The sequence below is a fragment of the Dreissena polymorpha genome, chromosome 6 (assembly GCF_020536995.1).
Source record: "Dreissena polymorpha isolate Duluth1 chromosome 6, UMN_Dpol_1.0, whole genome shotgun sequence".
NCBI lineage: Eukaryota > Metazoa > Mollusca > Bivalvia > Myida > Dreissenidae > Dreissena > Dreissena polymorpha.
Genome location: NC_068360.1, coordinates 38,831,297 through 38,856,994, shown reverse-complemented (window position 1 = coordinate 38,856,994; position 25,698 = coordinate 38,831,297). Strand labels below are relative to the sequence as shown.

Here is a 25,698-nt window from a genome sequence, read left to right as displayed (position 1 = left end):
ATGGTCACGTGTTAAACAAAATGGCCGCCGAGATCAAGCCCACCGGAGTTGGTACAAATGGAAATGTTAGAAAACCTGTTCTTGTGAACAAAATAGAGGGCCATAGTAATGATGTCAACATGGCTTGCATCATCCCCCGTGAAGAGGGGGTCATCTCAGTCAGCGATGACAAGTAGGTCGCGTCTTTTAACGATTTGACCGACATTTTTAAAGAGCTAGATTTCCAGGAACTAGGAAGTGACAAAGACCAATTAGGGACTTGGACAATAAAGACGAGACGAAATGGACCAGATTTTCGGACCCCATGCGAAATAAAGAATAACTTATTTATAAATAAATAATAATTATTATTATTTAATAATAAGTATAGTGGCAGGTTATAAATCTGTTTATCATGGAGTGCCTTAATTGATGCCTCTAATTGAATGGCATCAAATTAGGGCAGCATCAGGTCAGGTCAGGTCGAGTTTTTATCATTTTTGCAAATTCTATTTATCTATCTATCCATCTATACTGTCTAACTTCCCTTGCGGGTATTATTGGCAGGTATTCTAAAAAAACTGTTAATTTTCGATCATTTCTGATACCTTTTCACATAAATTTGACATGATTTGAAGTTTGTCATTAATATTGATAAATGTTAAGGATGTCACCCTTTATGTACCAGTCCCCTTATGTACCACCCCTTTATGTACCACTATCTGACCCTTTATGTACCATATATATAATATATAGAGATAAATAATATATGGTTTAATATGAAGGTGTGTAAATAATGAAATGTATTTTGTGACATATTATTTATGAATTTAGACTAATATATTGCCATAGATCATATTTTATGCCAGCTTGTGTGTCAGTGACTGTCTTAGTATAATTTATTAGCCCCAGTAGTAATAAATGATTCATATTCTTACCTGAAATTTAAGTATATTATAAAAATCCATTTGTCACTATCTTATGCTGACTAAGTCTAACTAAAATGTTTGTATTTCCTATTGTATAGTTGAAATGTGATACTTTGAAGAGAAGAGAGAATGATCTTCATGTTCAAACTGTAAAAAATAAAATTATTTACTTTTTTAATCATGTTTAGAGAATGACCTTAAGTTTCAAACTGTGAAAAATCAAAAAATTCTTTAATCATTTTGACAAAAAAATTAACTGGTGGTGTCATCAAAGGATGTCTATTTGTGGTATAAATAAAGTTATTAGGTACCTATGTAATTATAAAATTATCACATTCATTTTCAAATAAAAAATCAAAGGGTGGATAAAGAGAAAGTGTAAAACCATACCAACATCATGGCAGACATTATTTTTTCTTGTATTGATTCATTTGTACTGTTTGCCATTAATCAAATAAAAGTATTCCATTATCAAATTTGTGAATGATAAATGTGTTTGGCTTTTCATGTGCTACTTTTATGTATTAAGTATATAAATATATATATAATTTATATTGTGTATTAAAATGACAATATAACAGAATAACAATAAAAAATGATTTGATTTAGAAAATGTATTATGAGAATATGTGCTGGACTATGTTATTGTTATGTAAAATCAAATAAAAGTATAAATGTTGTTGTTAATTGAACTAATTATCTGAGGAATGTGTCACTTGTGAAGAAGGACCCATTTGGTTTGGGATGCTAACTAAAAAAAACATGACATTTCATACCTGGCAAAGGTGAGGAATTTAGAGCTGTTGAGCACCAGACAGTGTCATTAGTCTTCATTAGAGATACTGTTACCATTGCATAAGGTTCATTTCATTTTAGCTTTATCATTTTATTTTTGCTATTGGAAATCAAACAATTTACGAATGTGAACAAAATTTCAATTATAATTCTAATTGAGATTTTTATTATTATTTTGTACATGTAATTTAGATTGCTACATTTTTATATTTAACATATAATTTCGCAATATTTTACTTAGTAAGAACTGAGTTAATAAGTTACTGAGTTTTATTTAACTTGTATTTTGGTTCTTAACATAACATTATGAATTGCAATAACAAAATAGATATAACATATAATTCAGCAATATTTTACTTTGTAAGAACTGAGTTAATAAGTTAATCAGTTTTATTGAACTTTTTTTCCAAATGGTCAAAACTTTTCTGATAGCAAGAAATAAATGATTCAGTACAATGAATTGCAATGTTATAGTAGACAATACTTGATTAACTCAAATTTGACTCGATCAACACTTATTAATGCCCATTCACACTGCTATGAATGAATGGACAACACCTTCATAATATATAGGTGGTACATAAAGTCTCAAAGTGGTACATAAAGGGACTGGTACATAAAGGGAATGGTACATAAGGGGTCACACCCAAATGTTAACATTGGATCTAAAAAGCTCCAGTAAAAAACAAGAATAAAATTAAATAAATAAATAAAAATACCCTCAACTGAGCTTGAACCACTGACCCCTGTAGTAAAAGTCTATCGCTTAGACAACTCAGCTATCCATGCTTGTACAACAAGTGATGTATTTTATACCTGATATTAAAGCAATTCCCTTAGAACTCTCTGATTATCCCTTCGGATAATTCAACTGAGCTTATATAATTCCCTTAGAATCACAAAGTATAAAGACAACAACAAAACCCTCAAATTATTCAATAGTTTCGCATTGTAACACTTTATTTTCAGGTTTTTAAGTTGTCAAAAGATGCATAATTATAATGGACATTTTAGAGTGTGGTCAATATTCAATGTTATTGTTTCCTCACAAATATAACTACAATGGAAATTTGCGAATCTGAAAGATGTTTTTATTTTGTGTACAATTTACAAAAATCAGGAAAGGCCCCTTTAATGTGCTAAAATTGCTTAAAGAATGTTTAATAGACTTAAAAAAAGATTTGTGCTTGTCATTACGTGTTCTAATTACATATTTAAAACATTCCATGAAAAAAAATCTGACCTTCCTACCCTTCTTTATTTGACGTTTTCAATAGAAACAAATGCTTTTGTTTGCCTTTTTACATAATACATGACTACGATGTATACATAATGCAGTAGATTACTATTCATCATTGATTGATAGTGCAAAAAGGCCAAAGTAATGTTATTCAGTTTGTATGTTACTGAAAGACTTTTTTCAAGCTGACACAGATTTGTTTAAATGATATTTGTGTTTGGCCTTACCAAGTCATTTGTCTGCACAGGCTAATTTTGGACATGCACCCCGGTTTTCCCAGAACGAGGCAAGATTCTCAAGTCTTACGGTTCTGACTGACTATTTACATCAGCAAATTGATTTGTGTCTTTTGTTTCAGGACTGTGCGTGTCTGGCTGCGGAGAGATACAGGACAGTACTGGCCCAGCATCTGCCATACCATGTCAGGTATTGTCACCTACCAGCCAGGGCCCTCGTTTGGCCGTTTTCCCCCTTAAAATAGTATACTTTTTTCCCTATTTCAGCAAAAAATTCCCCCTTAAAGAATTGAGATATAGTAGTCATGAGACATCTATCTATGAAATTTTTTTTATTTTGTTTAGGGGGAATTTTTCCCCAAAAAAGGGGGAAAAAGTATACTTTTCAGGGGGGGAATGCGGCCGAATTTCGGCCATGGATTTGACAGATTGAGGGCCCTGTATACCTATGTTGCCAGCTGGTATCGTGCTTTTAACCTTTGATTAAATGTATATTTATGTAAATAACATTAAAATAAAGCAATTTTAAGTGTTGAATGGTTGGTGAAAAGATCTTCTTAAATTCCCCTTTTCGCCCAAAACGACGCGAAATTCCCCCCTCTAAGGTCCCGGCCCCAATCCCCCAAAAGTGTAGAAAGGGCCTGCGGGGCAGCATAGTGTAGTAGTTCTTGTGAGGTCCCAGGTTTGAGTCTTACTCATGGTGCCGTCTCAAGATCTTTGAAGGGAACCTAAACTTAGAACTTTGTTTTTGATATGGACCATGCTCTGTGAAAAGGGGGGTTTATGCATGTGCATAAAGTGTCATCCCAGATTAGCACAGGCTGATCAGGGATAACACTTTCCGCTTTTAGGATATTTTTGGTTTAAAGAAAGTCTCTTCTTAGCAATAATCCAGATTAGACGGAAAGTGTCGCCTCTTCTTATTCGAACAAATAAACACAAATACAACTGGAAAAATTAACATTATTTACTGCAAAAATTAAGCATATGAACAATTAATATCATAGCTTATGCTATTTTTTCTTCCCATGGTAGAGCATAACAATTTATAAATATCACATAGTTCCTAATTCTTTACATTAACATATACTTTTTTTTAAATAAGTTGTTTATAAACTTCCCACTACATGTGCGTTAGTGTGGTTATTTGAATAATTAAATACAAAAACATATAATTTTACTGAAAAAAGGATAATTTTATTGATCTCCCACTAATTTAATTGACACAGTGACATGTTTTGATTTCTCATTCAAACTCTGTTATTGTTGAATAACTTTTTTTCCAAAATTTAAGAAATTACATTCAATCCCATTTGAGTCACAGAAGTTTCATTAAAACCTGAGAGGGGGATATATTACACATTTTAACAAAAACTATCTACATGTAAGAACACATGGCACCTATTTATGCCCACAGATGGAATGATCAGGGGTATATTGCTTTTGACCTGTCTGTCATTATATGTGTGTGTGTGTGTGTGTGTCTGTCCCAAAACTTTAACCTTGGTAAATCATAACTTTTGCAATATTGAAGATAGCAACTTGATATTTGGCATACATGTGTATCTCATGGAGCAGCACATTTTGAGTGGTGAAAGGTCAAGTGCATCCTTCAAGGTCAAAGGTCAAATATATGGCTTCAAAGCACAGTAGGGGGCATTGTGTATCACAAACACAGCTCTTGTTAACCAGGTTTTCCGAAGGAAAAAACTGGTTATTAGATTGGCGAATGCGGGCGGGCTGGCTGGCTGGCGGGCTGGCTGGCTGGCTGGCGGGCTGGCGGGCTGGCGGAATAAGCTTGTCCGGGCCATAACTATGTCGTTCATTGTCAGATTTTAAAATCATTTGGCACATTTGTTCACCATCATTGGACGGTGTGTCGCGCGAAATAATTACGTCGATATCTCCAAGGTCAAGGTCACACTTTGAGTTCAAAGGTCAAAAATGGCCATAAATGAGCTTGTCCGAGCCATAACTATGTCGTTCATCGTCAGATTTTAAAATCATTTGGCACATTTGTTCACCATCATTGGACGGTGTGTCGCGCGAAATAATTACGTCGATATCTCCAAGGTCAAGGTCACACTTTGAGTTCAAAGGTCAAAAATGGCCATAAATGAGCTTGTCCAGGCCATAACTATGTCATTCATTGTGAGATTTTAAAATCATTTGGCACATTTGTTCACCATCATGGGACGGTGTCCCCACGAAAGAATCACGTCAATATCTCCAATGTCAAGGTCGCCACAACTAAAAATAGATTAAAAAAAAAAAAAACTTACAAAGGGGGTTAATTTTTTTTGGTCATTTCAAAAGTTCAGTTTGAGTTTTCTCCCTTTATCAGATTTTTTTTTCACAATGAAAACCTGGTTTTGTGACAATTTTGTCCCTTGTTTTAACTTATATTACAATATTATTAAATTAAATTCCTTGTCTACTTATGTCTGTTCAAGTAGTGAGAGAATTTCTTCTGTTTGAAATCATATGCTTACTTTAAACTGTAGCATGTAACATAATAACTCCTTGTTCACAGCTGCGGCTTCAAGCATGGTGTACAATGGTGAGACACGGAGACTGTTTGTGGGACTGGACAATGGCACCATAACTGTGAGTACTTGATACTCGTAACCCATTTATGCCTAGTGGACTGACTCTCCCATCCTTCTAAATTGTGTCAATTTATTTCCAACATAAGGGATGTCTTTATGGTGAGTAAAAACTCTGAAATAATATTGTAAATTCTGAATTATTTATAAATCTTAACTTTCGCTTGATTGGTCATTGTTGGCTAAGGTACAAAATAAAATTACCCTGGGTACTATTGAGGATACTATGAAGTACCCAAATACGGTAAATATACAAAAAGTATCTTAGAGTATGGCCTGGTGCCTTTAAGAATATTTTCTGCATCAAAGGTACATTGTAGTGTACTTAAGTGTACCTGGAGTACTATCAAGTATTACCTGATCTGACAACGCCCTTAGTGTAACATTCTGTTGATGATGTGATAAGCATTAAATAAACATAACGTTTCTCAATTGTTGCAAAGGAGTTACATGACTTCATGATGTTTATAAGTAACATGACAACACGTGGCATGTCTTGCATGAAAATATATGAGCTTCACACTTGGAAAACGGGGCTTAATGCAAGTCAAAATGTGTAATCCTACCTTAGTCCACATAGGCTTATCTGGAACATCCCAGAAAAGTTCCAAAAAAGCAGAAAGTGCCATCACTGATAAGCCTGTGCAGACTAGATAGGCTAATCAGGGACTACACTTTACATGTGCATTAAGCCCTGTTTTACCAGAGTGTGGCTCAATTGTAACTGATTGTGGACCACTTGCTTTCAGGAGTTCATACTCAGTGAAGATTTCAACAGAATGGTCCATGTCAGAGATTATCTAGGTAAGACAACCTGTAGACCTTTTATACATGAATGTGTTTAAATTATATACAGATATACTGTATTACAATATCAAGGTCACAAAAAGGACCATATTGGCTTTAGCAATGAATTCTGAAAAACTATGCTTTTGCGATTGTCTTTTGCCTGACATAGCTTATATGGTCATTAATGTCAAAGTACCTTGGAAACACTGTGGCCACATTATTGCCTTACTTTATAAAATTCGTCAGAAGATTCAATTGTATGATATCTCAAAACGGATTCCTTTCAGATATGAAACTAAGTCACTGGGCAGGTTTTATTTGGCAGACTTTATAGTTGTTTTTTGGTCAAATTTACAGTAACACAAATTATTACCCGAATCCAGTTCAGTTAAATTACCAATTGGTCGGGGTGCAGAATCACGTGGCTTTATGGGGTGTTCCACCTTTTAACTTTATTGGATTTATTAGAAGGTACGTGATGCTTTATTTCATTAGCTTTTTATGTCCCCCACCACTATAGTGGGGGACATATTGTTTTTGTCCTGTCTCCTGTCTGTTGGTTTGTTGCTTTGTTTGTTTGTTTGTGCAAACTTTATTATTTGCCATAACTTGTGCAATATTGAAGATAGCAACTTCATATTTGGCATGCATGTGTATCTCACTAAGCTGCACATTTTAAGTGGTGATATGCCAAGGTTATCCTTCAAGGTCAAAGGTCAAATATATGGGGACATAGTGTTTCACAAACACATCGCTTGTTTAAACAAGTTTCTAATGAATTTCAACTAGCGCATAAAAGACAGATTTTTATGCTGCGTATGTCAATGTGAAATACATAAGAATTACTTTATTTAATAAGCATGTGTTCTTGTTAAAAAAAATTTACGGCATTTATTTACACGATAATGTTTAAAGCAACGTGAAATTTTGTCACCGAATTTTGAAGTATTTAAGGATTTATTCTTATACCTTAAGATATCGGCACAAACTTCAAGAAAAACTGTCTTTTATGCACTATAGATTTTTGCAAACGTTTTTCAATAACTTGAGATATTTGCAAAATAAAAGTTCTTAAAAATGTGATTACACTCTGTCCAGCCTGTGTGTAAACCCTGTCCAGCCTGTGTGCAAACCCCTGAAAACACTGTTGATTCTGCACCATGTGGTTTACTTTCAGATATTTGGGGATTGGATATAGAGCTGTTTAAATTAGAAGTACATTTTAAAGAAGTAATATTCATGTTACTGATATGTTTATGATTAAAAGTGTCTGTATTTTGTTCACCTGAGCACGAAGTGCTCATGGTTAGCTTTTGCAATCGCCTTTTGTTCATCCTCTGTCATCAACGTTTGCCTTGTTAACACTCTTGAGTCCACATTTATTGCCAAATCATCATGAAACTTGGTCCGAAGAATTGTCCCAATGATATTTTGGTTGAGTTTAGAACTGGGTCAAGTGAGATAAAAAACTAGGTCATTAGGTCATATTCAAAGGAAAATCTTGTTAAACCTCTAGAATTCACAATTATAGTCCAATCTTCATGAAACTGGGTCATTACATTTGTGTAAATGATGAAAAAATTTCCAGCTCATTGGAAAACATCGTTGTCAGCGGGAAGGGCAGTTTTCCTTGTATGGCTATAGTAAAACCTTGTTAACACTCTAGAATTTACATTTATTGTCCAATCTTAATGAAACTTGGCCAAAACATTTGTTCTAATAATAGCTCGGCTCGGTTAGAAAATTGTTTGGGTCCGTTGTAAAACATGGCTGCCAGGGGGCAGGGTAGTTTTCATAATATAGCTATAGTAAAACCTTGCTAACACTAAAGGAATAACATTTATTTCCAATCTTCATGAAACTTGGTCAGAACATTTGCTCTAATGATATCTCAGCTGAGTTCTAAAATGATAACGGTTTGTAAAAAAACATGGCTGCCAGGGGTGCGGATGTTTTCCTTATATGGCTATTGTAAAATCATGTTTACACTCTAAATCTAATGAGGTTGTTGGTTCACAAAATAGAACTTGCTCAGAACATTTGTTCTTGTTACATCTTGTTTAGTTTGATAAATGGTTCATCTTTTGGCCCTGTTTTTCTATAATATTTGCTAACTTACCATACATAAATCCCAGGGGGGGGGGCGGTAACTTCACAAATTTGAGGGTAGGGGTGTCCCACTGAGACTTCCGAAATGTGACCCATTTTATACCGGAACTCTGATAAAGTAGACCCATTTTGATACAAGATTTTTGAAAAAGCATACCCATTTGTATACGATACCAAGTGGACCCATTTCAATACAAGAAGTTTGATAAATTTGACCCATTTAAATACTAGAATTTGATAAAGTGGACACATTGCATACTAGAATTTTAATCTCTGTCATATCAATACAGTATTCTTATTGAATTTGATATTATATCTTTCCCGCTACTGAAATTTACTTTTTGATACGGTACCCATTTATATACAAGAATGACATTTATCATACCCATTTTGATACTGATACTTTCAAATCTATATGCATTTATATACAAGCAAATTTCTGATTTCAATACCCATATAATTAGATGCTCAAAACCATACCCATATCTATAATTTTTGTCGAAAAGCACACCCCATAAAATCGGCACACCCCTATATACCTGTATATAAGAAGTTACCCCCCCCCCTCCCCCCGGGCCTAAATCTCAAATCCTTTGGAAAAAAATCCATATATGTTACAAATATTTTCATTATTTTCAAGCTCTTCAGAGTTATAATTGTTATAACATGTTTTATTATTATATAAAATTATCAAAATATATGTTCATAGCCCAAACTGAATTGTCCACCAAGAAGTTTTTAGAGTTTCCTTCCTTGTTTCAGCTCACCAGAGCCGGGTAGTGAGTGTGAAGTTCTCACTGCAGCGTGAGTGGTTGCTAAGCTGCGGAAAGGACAAATACTTCCAGTGGCACTGCTCGGAGACCGGGCGCAGGCTAGGGGGCTACCAGGCATCCGCGTCGTGCCTGTGTCTTGAGTATCCTTTACGGGCGGCTGTATATATCACGACCATCTTTGTCTCGAGTTTCTTTGCAGTGGATCAAGAATCATTCATGCCTCCTTGTGGGGAAACTGGGCTTAATTCTGAAGGGTTTAAAAAAATCGAGTGATGGTATACCCATTCTTAAAGCATAATCTTCAATGCATATACAATTTATTTTCCTGGTGTGTTTTTGTTTACCAAAAAATACAATACCAACAAAAGGAAAGTTATTTCATTCATATTTATGCCCCCCTTCGAAGAAGAGGGGGTATATTGCTTTGCTCATGTCGGTCGGTCGGTCTGTCGGTCCGTCCACCAGGTGGTTGTCAGACGATAAGAACGCTTGGGCCTAGGATCATGAAACTTCACAGGTACATTGATCATGACTCGCAGATGACCCCTATTGATTTTGAGGTCACTAGGTCAAAGGTCAAGGTCACGGTGACCCGAAATAGTAAAATGGTTTTTGAATGATATCTCAAGAACGCATACGCCTAGGATCATGAAACTTCATGGGTAGATTGATCATGACTTGCAGATAACCCCTATTGATTTTGAGGTCACTAGGTCAAAGGTCAAGGTCACGGTGACCCGAAATAGTAAAATGGTTTCCGGATGATAACTCAATAATGCATACGCCTAGGATCATGAAACTTCATGGGTAGATTGATCATAACTCGCAGATGACCCCTATTGATTTTGAGGTCACTAGGTCAAAGGTCAAGGTCACGTTGGCCCGAAATAGTAAAATGGTTTTCGGATGATAACTTGAGAACGCTTACGCCTAGGATCATGAAACTTCATAGGTAGATTGATAATGACTTGCAGATGACCCCTATTGATTTTGAGGTCACAAGGTCAAAGGTCAATGTCACAGTGACCCGAAATAGTAAAATGATTTTCGGATGATAACTCAAGAACGCTTTTGCCTAAGATCATGACACTTCATAGGTACATTGATCGTTACTCGCAGATGACCCATATTAATTTTCAGGTCACTAGGTCAAAGGTCAAGGTCACAGTGACAAAAATTGTATTCACACAACGGCTACCACTACAACGGACAGCCCATATGGGGGGCATGCATGTTTTACAAACAGCCCTTGTTATTTACACTTTCTATAAACACATTTCTTAAATCAGCACCAACTTTTGAAACGTAGGCTGTCAAACTGCGTGATCACCCATTGACATTGTACTTGCTAATGGCAATTAAATAATCAGGTATGACAAGATAAATCAGACCAAACACACCAATGAGCTATGTAAAATGCTTCATTTTGAGATAAGAAGTTATTTCATGTTGACACCACATCTTCTTGATGTAGCATGGGAGCAATATGTGCAATACCTGCATGCTTTTTACATGTGTCACATGACGTTTGTGACACTTGATTATGATAATTTAAATATATTTATTATACCTTTTTAGCTTACCTGAGCACAATGTGCTCATGGTGAGCTTTTGTGATCGCCTTTTGTTTGTTGTCTGTTGTGCCTTGTGTGGCGTTAACATTTGCCTTGTTAACACTCTAGAGGCCACAATTATTGTCATGAAATTTGGTCAGAAGATTGGTCTCAATGATATCTTTGATGAGTTCGAAAATGGTAACGTTTGCTTGAAAAACATGGCTGATAAGGGGCCGGGCATTTTTCCTTATATGGCTATATATGGCTCTAGTAAAATCTTGTTAACACTCTAGAGGCCACATTTATTGTCCCATCTTCATGAAACTTGGTCATTAGATTCATCCCAATAATATCTTGGACGAGTTCAAAATTGATGCCAGTTGGTTGAAAAACATGGCCACTAGGGGTGGGGCATTTTCCTTATATGGCTTTAGTAAAATCTTGTTAACACTCTAGAGGCCACATTTATTGTCCCATCTTCATGAAACTTGGTCAGAAGATTCATCCCGATAATATCTTGGACGAGTTCGAAAATGATGCCAGTTTGACAGTTGGTTGAAAAACATGGCCGCAAAGTGGGCAGGGCATTTTTCCTTATATGGCTATAGTAAAACCTTGTTAACACTCTAGAGGCCACATTTATTGTCCAATCTTCATGAAACTTGGTCAGAAGATTTGTCCCATAATATCTTGGATGAGTTTGAAAATGGTTTTGTTTGCTTTAAAAACATGGCTGCCAAGGGGCGGGGCATTTTTCCTTATATGGCTATATATGGCTTTAGTAAAATCTTGTTAACACTCTAGAGGCCACATTTATAGTCCGATCTTCATGAAACTCGGTCAGAAGATTCATCCCAATAATATCTTGGACAAGTTCAAAAATGATGCCGGTTGGTTAAAAAACATGGCCACCAAGGGGGCGGGGCATTTTTCCTTATATGGCTATAGTTAAACCTTGTTAACACTCTAGACGCCACATTTATTGTCCAATCTTTATGAAATTTGGTCAGAAGATTGGACTCAATTATATCTTGGATGAGTTCGAAAATAATTATGTTTGCTTGAAAAACATGGCTTCCAAGGGGCGGGGCATTTTTCGTTATATGGCTATAGTAAAATCTTGTTAACACTCTAGAGGCCACATTTACTGACCGATCTTCATGAAACTTGGTCAGAAGATTCATCCCGATAATATCTTGGACGAGTTCGAAAATGATGCCAGTTTGACAGTTGGTTGAAAAACATGGCCGCAAAGTGGGCAGGGCATTTTTCCTTATATGGCTATAGTAAAACCTTGTTAACACTCTAGAGGCCACATTTATTGTCCAATCTTCATGAAACTTGGTCAGAAGATTTGTCCCATAATATCTTGGATGAGTTTGAAAATGGTTTTGTTTGCTTTAAAAACATGGCTGCCAAGGGGCGGGGCATTTTTCCTTATATGGCTATATATGGCTTTAGTAAAATCTTGTTAACACTCTAGAGGCCACATTTATAGTCCGATCTTCATGAAACTCGGTCAGAAGATTCATCCCAATAATATCTTGGACAAGTTCAAAAATGATGCCGGTTGGTTAAAAAACATGGCCACCAAGGGGGCGGGGCATTTTTCCTTATATGGCTATAGTTAAACCTTGTTAACACTCTAGACGCCACATTTATTGTCCAATCTTTATGAAATTTGGTCAGAAGATTGGACTCAATTATATCTTGGATGAGTTCGAAAATAATTATGTTTGCTTGAAAAACATGGCTTCCAAGGGGCGGGGCATTTTTCGTTATATGGCTATAGTAAAATCTTGTTAACACTCTAGAGGCCACATTTACTGACCGATCTTCATGAAACTTGGTCAGAAGATTCATCCCGATAATATCTTGGAAGAGTTAAAAAATGATGGCGGTTGGTTGAAAAACATGGCTGCCAGGGGGTGGGGCAATTTTCCTTATATGGCTATAGTAAAACCTTGTTAACACTCTAGAGGCTACATTTATTTTCCGATCTTCTTGAAACTTGGTCAGAAGATTTGTCCCAATAATATCTTGTTATCTCAGGTGAGCGACTTTGGACCTTTCAGGCCCTCTTGTTTTAAAGCTTTCCACTAAATAGAATTTTGTGTGGACACAAACATCATGGATCTTAACAAGATTACAGATTTGATGAGCAGTCCAACTATGTGTTTGTTGGAGATTATTCCGGGCAGGTGTCCGTCCTAAAAATAACAAATCAAAACTTCAACCATGTCACCAACCTAAAAGGACACTCGGGTTAGTAGAATAAATGTAATATTTGTGAGTTAACCCTTTACTACTTAGATAAGTTTTTTGACGCATTTGTAGTCCAGTAAAAAGTTTTTAATTTAAGACGTTTCTTACTAAACTGAAGTTTTAAAGGCTGTATTCCAACCTTAAAGCGAGAGTATACGATTTTGTCAAATATTTATGAATTTATATAAAATGTGTCAACAACTTATTATACATATATTTCAATATAAATTAAAATAAAAGTTAAGAAGAACATGTGTCGAAAAATGCAAAATAAGCTAGATATTTAATTCTGAAATCGAAAAAGGCTGTACTGTCGAATTCGCCAGCATGTATATCACGCATGTACGATGTGAATCCAAATTAAGTTTAACGGTTCATTTCAAATTCCTGAAACGATATATATTCATGCGACACACGAACACTAACTATGATCCTAATAAAAAGATGAATTCTTCGGTTATTGTAGGAAAATATGTACAAAATATCTTCGTCCCAATCGGCTCGGGGCGCTTATTTGTATTTGCTGCATTTTATAAAATGCGTCTTCGATGTATAATTTTTCTTGCCTATTTAGTGTTATTGTAACATATTTTATCAATATATTACAATAAAACACATATGAAAAATCGTATAATCTCGCTTTAAGATACTGGTGAGCAGCAAAGAGCATAAAACCTGAACAGACTGCGAGTAACTCACAGGCTGTTCTTGTTTTTTTGCTGTTTGCACATATCCATTTTCACTTTGCTTCTTATAGAGGAAAGGTTTAATAGATGAATTATCTTTAACTGGTGTTTTTTGGCCATACAATGTAACTAAAAAAATTAGAAAAATGTATCTATAGCTTAATATAGAAAACTAATAAAAGTGGTATATTTTCTGTTTTACATGCAATTATTTGGTCACATTAAGATCAAGTATTTGAGTCAACTTATGTTGATAAAGCATGAATGAACACATACAAAATGTAGTGTTGCAAATAGCAGTTTATTGTTATACATGTATTGGAATATTGCTTTGAATGTTCAGATTTTATTGAGTAAAATAGCTTACGGAAAATTCTATAAACATATTTATATAGCTTTCAAGAACTTAAATATGAACCTATTTAAGCATTCCTAAAAGCAAATTATGTTTATGAATCTTTGTAACAATTATTCACAGTAATAGCAAAAGTAATACATTTAATATATTTAGCCGCTCTTTGGAAAAGACCACTTAATGCACGTGCATAATTGTGCCCCAAGAAAGCCCTTTTCATTGGGCACAGGCTAATCTTGGAAGATTTTTTCCGATTGTATGGATTTTTTTAAACGGAAATCTATTCTTTACAGAAATCTTATCTATCCGGAAATTATCGTCCCTGATTAGCCTGTGCAGACTGTGCAGGCTAATCAGGGACAATACCTTACTTGCATGTATATGGACATTTTTTCCCAGAAACGGGCTGATTTGTGTCAGTATAAATGTATCTGATTTGCCAATGTTTGGCTGATATAACCATTTTCACAATTGTATGGAATTTTCGGTTTAAAGGAAGTTTCTTCTAAACAAAAATCTAGTATGTCTAGAAAGTGTCTACCCTGATATGCCTTTCATTAAGATGTGTTTTCCAGCATGTATGTGTCAGCACAAAAAATATCTGAAAAATGTTAAGCTAATGCAACTATTTCACAATGATGATTGATATGTGTTCAGGTTATACATCCATTGTGTAACACTTATTTACCACAGGAAGTGTACAAAGCCTTGCCTGGGACGCAGACCGTAAACTGTTGTTCTCTGGCAGCTTTGACAACAGTGTCATTGTCTGGGACATCGGGGGAAAACAGGGCACGGCCTTGGAACTGCAGGGACACAAGTAGGGCAGTGAACCAGTACACAGATTGGAACCTTGCTATGAAAAAAACAAGGTTTAATGCATGTGTGTCAAGTGTCGTCCCAGATAAGCAGTTTGCACAGTCCAATCGGAGACGACACTTATCGCTTAAAGTGGATTTTTGCTATAAAGATATTCCTTTAAATAAAAACTTCCATAAAAGCAAAACGTGTTGTCCCTGACTAGCCTGTGCAGACTGCACAGGCTTATCTTGAATAGCAATTTATGCACATGCACTAAATCCTGTTTTTTCATGGCAAAGCTCAAATCAATTGCTGGATCTTTCATTTGTTTGTCTATGGGTTTGCATTTTGTTCAACAAATGATGCCACCATGTGCTATTGCAAATCACTGCAGTTTGAACCTCTAACTGGCCATTTCAACCCTTGATAGACATGATTGGCTTGTTTATTACTGGTTAGTAAAGCAATGTGCAACAAAAATCAATAGTTAAACTAAGTTAAACTAAAATTTGTTATTATATTTTTTACATAAAATGTGGATTTGTAAAATCAAGCAGGGCATATAAACTGTAACTAAACATAGAACAATAAGCTATTGTTTGACCACAGATTACAAGCACAACTTAAATTCTTTAGACAGGTAAGCAGTAAATACCGTTATTTGCAATAAAATTAACTTCACACTATTGTTAACTTAAATAAACATGGACAACAACAACAAAAAACAGGCAACACAAATATTCAGGTGACAGTCACTGCAAGTAAACTTTAAAATAGTAGACAGTTACAATACTGTTGTCTAGTATACCATTACACAATCAATTTTAAATGTATCATTCTGTATTTGTCTCAGGTACATTGTTGCCATGGTGATTTCAGAGAGCACGTGCAGGCGCTGGCGTACTCCCCAGCCAGTAAACAACTCCTCTCCACTGGTGAAGACAAAGTACTGGGCATCTGGGACATGGAGGCCAACAGGATAGAGGTACTTGACAATGTAGAAGCCTTGATCTGAGAAAACTGGGCTTAATGCACAGGCTAATCAGGGACAACACATTTAGCCCAAACTGGATTTTCGTCAAGAACAGTCTTCCTTTAAATAAAAAAAATCAATATAAGCAGAAAGTGTTGTCCCTGATTAGCCTGTGTGGAATGCACAGGCTAATCTGGAACGACACTTAAGGCATGTGCATTAAACCCCTTTTTCACAGAGTTTTGCCAATTTATTTTCAGACACCAGAGTGGGCCGAAAACAACCACTGCCAGAAGTGTGAGAAGCCCTTCTTCTGGAACCTGCGTCGCATGTGGGAGGACCGGACTATTGGCATCAGACAGGTCAACAAGTGGTCATAATATATCGAAGGGGGTGACTATTTAACCAGGGCACATCATCTTTCTAGGGGTCATTATCTAGCTAGGGGTCATGAAGTAGGGGTCACCATCTATCCAGGGGATCACTATCTAGCTAGGGTCTATTATATAGCTAGGGGTCATTATATAGCTAGGGGTAATCATCTATCCAGGGGGTCACAATCTAGCTAGGGGTCTTCATCTATCTAGGGGTCATCATCTTTCCAGGGGGTCAATATCTAGCTAGGGGTCATCTTTCTAGGGGTCACTGTCTAGCAAGGGTTCATCTATCCATGGGGTCACTATCTAGCTAGGGGTCTTCATCTATCAGGGGGCTCACTATCTAGCTAGGGGTCATCATATATCCAAGGGGTCACTATCTAGCTTGGGTTCTTTATCTAGATAGGGGTTATTATCTAGCAAAGGGATCATAAAGTATGGGTCATCTTGTAGCTAGGGGTCATCATCTATCCAGAGGATCAATATCTAGCTAGGGGTCTCATACACTTTAGGCATCAGGAAGGTGAACAGAAAGTCAGATGAACACTGTGATGTCTTTGAAACCACTCTTTAAGAGCGTTCAGAGCCTCCTTCTGGGAAAACAGGGCTTAATGCATATGCAACGTGTATCATTTCAGATTAGCCTATGCAGTCTGCACAGGCTTATCAGGGAAAACACTTGCTGCTTTTATGGATTTTTTATGTCCCCCACCACTTTAGTGGGGGACATATTGTTTTCACCCTGTCTGCTTGTTGTTTGATTGGTTGGTTGGTTTGTTTGTTTGTTTGTTTGTTTGTTTTTTTGCTCAAACTTTAACATTTTACCATAACTTTTGCAATATTGAAGATAGCAACTTCATATTTGGCATACATGTGTATCTCATGGAGCTGCACATTTTGAGTGTGAAAGGTCAAGGTCATCCTTCAAGGTCAAAGGTCAAAAAACAAATCCAAGGGAAGTAATAAGCTTTAAAGGAAGATAATTATCTGAACCTGCTAAATAATACTTTTTTTTTAAATAAATCAAAGCGGCACAGAAAGGGACATAGTGTTTCTGACAAACACATTTCTTGTTTGTTTAAAGGAAATCCCTTTTGAATGCAAATTTAGTCATATCAGAAAGTGTCATCCCTGGTTACCCTGTGTTGACTGCACGGGCTAATATGGGACGACACCTCAAGCACATGCATGAAACCCAGTTTTCCCCATGCGCAGCTCATATGTCAAATATTCACAACTTTGTAGTTTAAAACTGAGACTCTACCCATAAGTGCTTGCATCATTTGATTTCCTTGTTATTCTTTTGATAATGTTAGTACCGTAATTTAATTCATATATCATACTAGGTTTGTTTGAATGAAGTTTATTTAATGATGATAATAAAACCAAAATCACTAGCTGGGCCAAGTATTTTGTGTTTTTATGTTGAGCACATAAGTAACAAAATGCTTCGTTTTTTCCTATAATTTTCTGACTTTCTTTAAAATATGAAATTTAAAAAAAAGATGACTTTAAATTTTAATTCAACCACACATTTATAACATTATATATTCGGCCAGACAGAAAACATGCTAGGTGGCATGAAAAGGGAAAGGCTGACATCTTTCTTGAAAAATAGTATGATGGTTAAATTTGTACCCAATATATGTATGTTCCACCATGTTTGTTATTTGTTTATAATAATTTGATGTTTATATCAATTAATACTGTATGTTGCTATATAAGATCGTTTAAACAAAACATGTTGGACTTGTCTGCATTTAGGAGAACATTGGCAGATGGAAAAGTGACAAAAAAAGAGTGGGACATATTTTTAAGCGAAAGGGTATAAAGTGTTGCAGTCTGCAAAGCTAATCAGGGACAACACTTTATGCTCTTATGACATTTTTCATGTAAAGGACGTCTCTTGTTAATAAAGATACAGTCTATGCAGAAATTTTACTCCATGATTACTGTTAAGCCTGTTTCCCCAGCATGAAGCAGGATTAATTCATGCCAGTCACCATAATGTCTCATTGCAATTACAGCATCACTGTAGGAAGTGTGGTAAGGCAGTGTGTGAGAAGTGCAGCATGAAGAGATCCACCCTGCCCCCCATGGGATACGAGTACGAAGTGCGGGTGTGTGACGACTGCTTTGAGAAGATCACCGACACAGAGTGAGGCGGCTTAGTTATTCATAGAGTAAAATGTTTTGTTATGGGCTGTTTAGTTACATACATAAATGATTTAATGGTACTTTAAATCAAGTCTAATGGACATTTTGCTTATGTGGGGATGGGAAAAAGTAATGTTTAATACAGAAATGATAACAGTATGATGCTGAAGTTACTGTAAACTGAATAAAAATATTTGGCATTATATGTCATATGGTTAAAATTTGCATCTGTCATATTGTTTGTATTTGGGTTTAACTTGTGATTTCGGTTAAATTCGTGATTTCGGTTGTATTCGTGATTTTGGTTAAATTCGTGATTTCGGTTTAATTCGTGGATTGATCAATCCACATAATCATCAAAAACAAAAATGATTATAAATACAGTAAAGTATTTGAATATATGTATTGTTTAAAACATGTTTCTTTAAACATGAACATAAAAACTGTTTGTGGAAACAAAGTTGTAGTAGAAGGAATGATTATAAATGTGTCGCGTTCTGAGAAAACTGGGCATAATACATGTGCGTAGTGTCATCCCAGATTAGCCTGTGCAGTCCGCACAGGCTAATCAGGGACGACACTTTCTGCTTTAATGGTATTTTTCCGTATTCTTACCGAAAATCTTGTTAAGGCGGAAAGTGTCGTCCCTGATTAGCCTGTGTGGACTGCACAGGCTAATCTGGGACGACACTTTATGCACAAGCATTAAGCCCAGTTTTCTCAAAAGGCGACTCAAATGATTTGTACATTTCCTCTTGTAGACGTGCCCCACTTGCTACATTTCATGATGCCAAGCACGCCGTTATACACATGCACTTAGAGGAAACTAGAAAACGACTTTTAACAGTAGGGAAAGATAGGGTCATAAAGGTAAGCTGTTAGAATAAATGTGTGAACAGTCAAAGTCTTTGAAGCCAATTAGTTTTATTGATAAATTGTAGCTTTTTTATTTATATCATGTTCTGGTATTAAGAAACCGAAAATGCAACAACAAAGTAATTGAATTGTACTCAAACATTTTTATATTAAACTTTGATGCCATTCATGTGTGCACTGTTATAAAGTGTTTTACTCTATACGATGTGTAATAAAAAATATATATGATTGAGCCGTGCTCTGTGAAACGAGGGTTTAATTCATGTGCTTAAAGTGTCGTCCCAGATTAGCCTGTGCAATCTGCAGAGGCTTATAAGGGATGACACTTTCTGTTTAAACTAGATTTTTGCTAACAAGAGACTTTCTGTAAAGGATAAAACACTATGAAAGCGTTGAGTGTCGTCCTAGATTAGCCTGTGCAATCTGCAGAGGCTTATAAGGGATGACACTTTCCGTTTAAATTGGATTTTTGCTAACAAGAGACTTTCTGTAAAGGATAAAACACTATGAAAGCGTTGAGTGTTGTCCCTGATTAGCCTGTGCAACACTTTACGCACATGCATTAAACCTCCTTTTCACAGAGCACGGATCAATTACTTAATAACCTTAGTTGGTGGAGTGCTGGACTACAGATACGATATTCGTTCATTGAGTTGTGTTCTGAGAAAACTGGGCATAATGCATGTGCGTAAAGTTTTGTCTCAGATTAGTCTTGCAATCCACACAGGCTTATCAGGGACAACACTTTCTGCCTAAATTGATTTTTGCTAAGATGAGACTTCATTTAAACAAAAAATGTCACAAAAGCGGAAAGTGTCGTCCCTGATTAGCCTGTGCGGATTGTACAGGCTAATCTGGGACGACACTTTATCCTATTACCAGATGAAAATCGATAGTATAACAACGATCGTATAATATTTACCTTTATACTATCGCTATTTTTAGACCATGGTTTTCCGATCTCTATCTTAAGAACACTATATGTTTCAATGTGACGTCATAGCAAATGATGACGTTGAAGTAAACAAACACTTCGGAGTCCACTTGGAAAACCAGCGCTGTTTCTTTGAATTTTAAAGTATTTTTACTCTTTTTGAACGATAAACGACCACAAAATAATAGGATAAATAGAATATTATGTGAGTTTTGGATAAAGATCAAGTTTATCATGCTCGGCCCGAACCATGTTAGCGCTCGGCAAGCCTCGGGCTACATCGGTTCTAAGCCTCGCATGATAAACTTGATCTTTATCCAAAACTCACATAATATTCTCTATTTATGCACATGCATTATGCTCAGTTTTCTCAGAACATGACAACATTGTGTGGGTTTGGGTCCTGATTTTGTTCTCACCCTCTGTTTGGATCAAGTAGTGCAGTAGTCAGTAACCGATAGTGTGCACAGAGTACTTCTTAATCAGCCCTCCGAGTAAAAGTGTACTTGATTATCTGACCCCTTGAATTGACTTAAATACTGTTGATAATAGTAAAATTTTAACTAAACAAGCAAACAAAGAAATAATTAAAATTCAATATAGAAATATATAAACGAATCGAAAAGTTTTTTACTCCTGTTAGACTGTTAGAAATAGAGATCTGTATCTCTTCTTTCTTTCAGATTTGGGATTTGATGAGCGTCCTACACTAGGCTACACAGCAGTAGAAGTTTAGAAGATCATGTGATTATTAGAATAAACTCCACTTGAATGCTGTTGGTGATGTGAGGTTGCAATTTTTAAGTGTGTGAAGGAGTTATACATTGTGTTTACTGCCTGATTTATACATTGTTTGTATAAAGTACAAGATTGCAAGAAATTGTAGAGATACGGAACAGACTTGCAGTAGTGTCACAATATTACATTTTACCTTTTTCTCTATTGATGTATACAAATACACAAAACACCATGAAGTCATGCATATGAGCCATGCGCTGGATAAATGGGCCTTAATGCATGTGTGTAAAGTGTCGTCCCATATTGGCCGGCGAGGTCCACTAAGGCTGTTAAGGAATGACACATTATGCTTTAATGGCATTTGTCATTAAAAGAAAGTCTCTTCCAAGCGAAACTCTAGTTAAGGAGCAAATTGTTGTCCCTTATTGTTTTGTGCGTACTGGTCAGTCTAATATGTGACAACACTTCACGCAAAGTCCTGTTAGCCCACAAAACTGCTTATATAAAGTATAAGATTGCAAAAACTGTAAGACCTTTTGGAATAGACTCCCCATAGAGTCACAATATTACATTTATATTTAACTTGTCACTTTTTTCTCTATAGATGTATACAAATACATAAAAACACCATGAATATCCATGTTTTATTTACCTTGTTTATTGTTTCATAATAATTGTTGTTTGATATGTGTAAACTATAGGTTGTATCATTAAAAAATGCAGTTGCAGGTATGTGACATTTAACACATTAAATACAGTTTTTGAGACAAACCTATTTCAAAACAAGGTGGTATTTTAATACATACATCAGTTATTAAAAGATTGACTTTGTATAAGTCTGTTTAAAAGAATGACAATTTTCACACTAAATCTATTATGATAAAATGATTTGTACGTTTTATTCCATTTTTGAATTTCAATTAACACTTAATTAAAGATATCTGATGATGATTATAATAATGATGATGCAAGACTACTTTGCTTCAGTTATATTACAGTGACTTTTTTTATTTATAATTTAATGTGTGTGCCTTTAGGATTGGGCGTGATAAATCATGAAATTGGTAAAAATGAACCAATATTGATATTATTATAAATAACATTATTCCAATTGTTTATAAGTGCATGTTAAACTGCTTTTTAAACTTTATGTCAAAAGGGCTACATAATTATATTCCTGTATAATACACTAATACACTAAATACACCAATTATTGAGTTTACTTGAAATGTTTGGCATCTTTTGGGGGAATTGAACCTGTATGTATGAGGCTATAATTTTTGGCAAAAAAATCACTGTATTATCATATTGTTGAAATCCTATTTACACACAATCCGTAGATTTACACTTCTGTTTAGTGGATCATTTTCATGTTGACAGCTTTGTTATTAGTTTCTTAGAATGAATTTTAGATTGAATTAGTCTGGAGTTGAAACTGCTTGTAAATCTGTGTATATAAAATTATTCATTGATGTAGATTATGTCTTCTATGTCATTACTTTAAAAAAAATGTATAATGATGTGTACATAATGTGTTTTGGGCCATAGTAATATGGATTTGTATAGGGTACCAGAAGTTATGTCTAATATTCATTTCTTTGCGCTGAGGCTTGGTGCCTTTATCTTTCTGACAGTTTGTGCTAGTTTGTCACTGTATACTGTCCTGCATTGTCTTTCCTTTTGTAACACTGTCTTTTGAAGCAATAAGCTGTGTTTATTCCCCTGGATCGAATGATTGGGGGTATATTGTTTTTGGCCTGTCTGTCTGTCATTCTGTCTCAAAACTTTAACCTTGGTCATAACTTTTGCAATATTGAAGATAGCAACTTGATATTTGGCATGCATGTGTATCTCATGGAGCTACACATTTTGAGTGGTGAAAGGTCAAGGTCATACTTTAAGGTCAAACGTCAAATATATGGCTTCAAAGGGCAGTAGGGGGCATTGTGTTTCACAAACACAGCTAATTTTGTAACTTAACATATCTTAAATTGTCTTAAAGGGGCCTTTTCAACGTTGGCACCTGTTATATGGTGCTCTTGTTGTGATTACTGATGCATGCTTGGACAAAACATGTTCAGTATTTTATAAAATAAGTCAAAAATAGTTACAAGTTTATAAGGTATATTTTATTTAATTATTTCTAAGTAAAATAATAAGAAATATAAATAAATTACTCATGACACCTATCATGTCGCTTTTAGCATTGGGAGAGAATTTTTGAACTAAAAACTGTGTGTTAAGTTTTAAACAATTTGGAACAGAATAGAACATTTCCAGAATTTAGCCACATTATGGAAAAATGGGGTTTAATGCATGTGCGTAAAGTGTTGTGCCATATTAACCATTCAGTCAGCACAGGCAGTTCAAAAAGAAAATTGAGTTTAGGGGGGAAAGTGTTTTTCTTGATAAGCCCTGTTTTCGCAGAATGCGCTCATGTGTGAAGCATTAGACCAGGGCTGTTGAATCAGCACCTCCAATAATCTAGTCACAGATGCATGCTATTTTAAACCACATTTATTATATCAGGATTCTTACATGTCCAGTGCTGATTTAAGTTATAAAAAAAAACTAATAAAATATTTTCATTTTAACCTCAATTTGTAATTAAGTTATATACATAATGTTTGTTATTTGTTATGGTCATAAGTTACTGGTGTTGGCAAAGGTACCAGATGTTACGGGCAATGTTTTTGTCACAAGCATTGTATTGGTAAATATAATCTTTAATGGTAAGCTTGATGCTTGTTGTTTTGAGATGGGTGTTATAACATCTACATACTCTTTCTTACATACATTTCCCATAAACATTTTTGTAAGTTTTGTTAGCATATGTGTACCAATTTCTTAGTAACATTTAAAAAAAATATGATTTACTTTTATTGTATTTTTTCTAAAAAATTTATTTGTAGATACGAGTCAGTGACTAGTTTCAAAGATTGTATCAAATATATGTATAGTTTCTTTTTTTCAGTATTAAAACTTTTTTATATAAAACTTGTTGATGTCTCTTATTTTAACTTGCTATAGTGGGTGGCATTAAAGAACACAGGTTATGTCACACTTATAATTGGAGTAATATAATTCATTAGGAACTTATACTAGTACTTGTTAGTAATAATTTTTAGTACTTTTTATGCTTTATGTGTTCTTGTTACAAACCGTGATAATCACCAATGCATGTATGAACCAAAATGCATCCAACTTATGGGAACACGTAAGTAACATAGATCTCTAACTTGAAGCACAATATTCCTGTAACTGAAAAAAGTATTTTGTTTGTTGTATTGTGTATGTTGTGGGTTTTTTTGCTGAAAGACAATTAATTTTGAATTTCATGATATTCGAACTTTGCTTAAGGTTACACATTTGTCAGAATTTATAGTATGTAGAGTGTGCAAAAAACTATTCTGTAAAAAAAACACCTGATAAGCCGTTAAGGGACATAACTGTTTTATCTTATTTTGTTGTAACCAAAGGTATATTGGCATGTTTCCGGATATTCTTATTCATTACTGGGTTGTATGTATGCCAAACATGCTAATAAGTTTTCACACTTGATTGAACCACACTCATGGAAATTCAGGTTTTATGCATGTGCCTAAAGTGCCGTCCTGGATTAGCCTGTGCCTAAAGTGTCGTCCTGGATTAGCCTGTGCCTAAAGTGTCGTCCTGGATTAGCCTGTGCCTAAAGTGTCGTCCTGGATTAGTCTGTGCAGTCGACAATTTATGTTTTGGGAGATGTTTCTTTTTGTAATGGAAAATCCATTCTAAGCCAACAGTTCAGCCTTGATTAATCTGTGAGGACTGCACAGGCTAAACATGAACGGCACTTTACACACATGCATTAAGCCCCCTTTTTCCAGAGAGAGGTTCAGTTAACTGTTATAAAACATTATATAAACTGGAGGAAACAACATAGACTCTACATGTATTATTTTCAGAAATCAATGTGCTGTTGTTGTTGATGTAGCATAATGACTTGTAACGTCATGTGTCATTACGTATGTACATGTGTATGTGCAATGCTATTTATGTGTAGATACAGTTGGCTTATTTCAAAATAAAATTCTTCTTCCAATACATAGTACAATCCTTTATTTGATATCCTTGATCCCACAATATTGGTATTAGTACTTAAGTGTATTGGCACCCTGTTGTGTACAAACAATTGAAATTAATGCCACACCATTTGTGTACAAAGTACATATAAACACACCACAACTAGAAACAGACGTGTCATTTTGTTATAAAAATAACCACCAGATCCTATTGATGACCAGGCTTATAGATGTATCATAGTTATGAATATAACTGGTTTGAACCAACAGTTACAAAATATGTCAGTTGTCATGAAGTTATGACTTCGATTACAGATTACAAATCTGATTTTAAATGTGCATACTTAGGTGAAACTTTAAGTAAGAAAGTAATCTTAAAGCGAATAAAGGCATTTATGATTATTATGTTAAATATTACTTGATTAGAGGGTAAGACTTGGTTAATATGAGTCGTGTTCTGAGA

At 35.2% G+C, this 25,698-nt stretch overlaps 1 protein-coding gene across 1 annotated transcript; it reads left to right on the top strand.

Moving 5' to 3' along the window:
• On the top strand, nucleotides 1-25,261 carry LOC127834389 (WD repeat and FYVE domain-containing protein 2-like). The gene is made up of 12 exons (XM_052360206.1): nucleotides 1-172; nucleotides 3,302-3,369; nucleotides 5,713-5,786; nucleotides 6,535-6,589; nucleotides 9,446-9,596; nucleotides 13,165-13,277; nucleotides 15,012-15,138; nucleotides 15,999-16,104; nucleotides 16,353-16,454; nucleotides 18,497-18,627; nucleotides 19,388-19,496; nucleotides 21,120-25,261. Exons 1-12 carry the CDS (start codon nucleotides 21-23, stop codon nucleotides 21,147-21,149), a joined length of 1,218 nt encoding a protein of 405 aa, XP_052216166.1. The 5' UTR covers nucleotides 1-20; the 3' UTR covers nucleotides 21,150-25,261.
• Nucleotides 25,262-25,698: the final 437 nt, after the last annotated feature.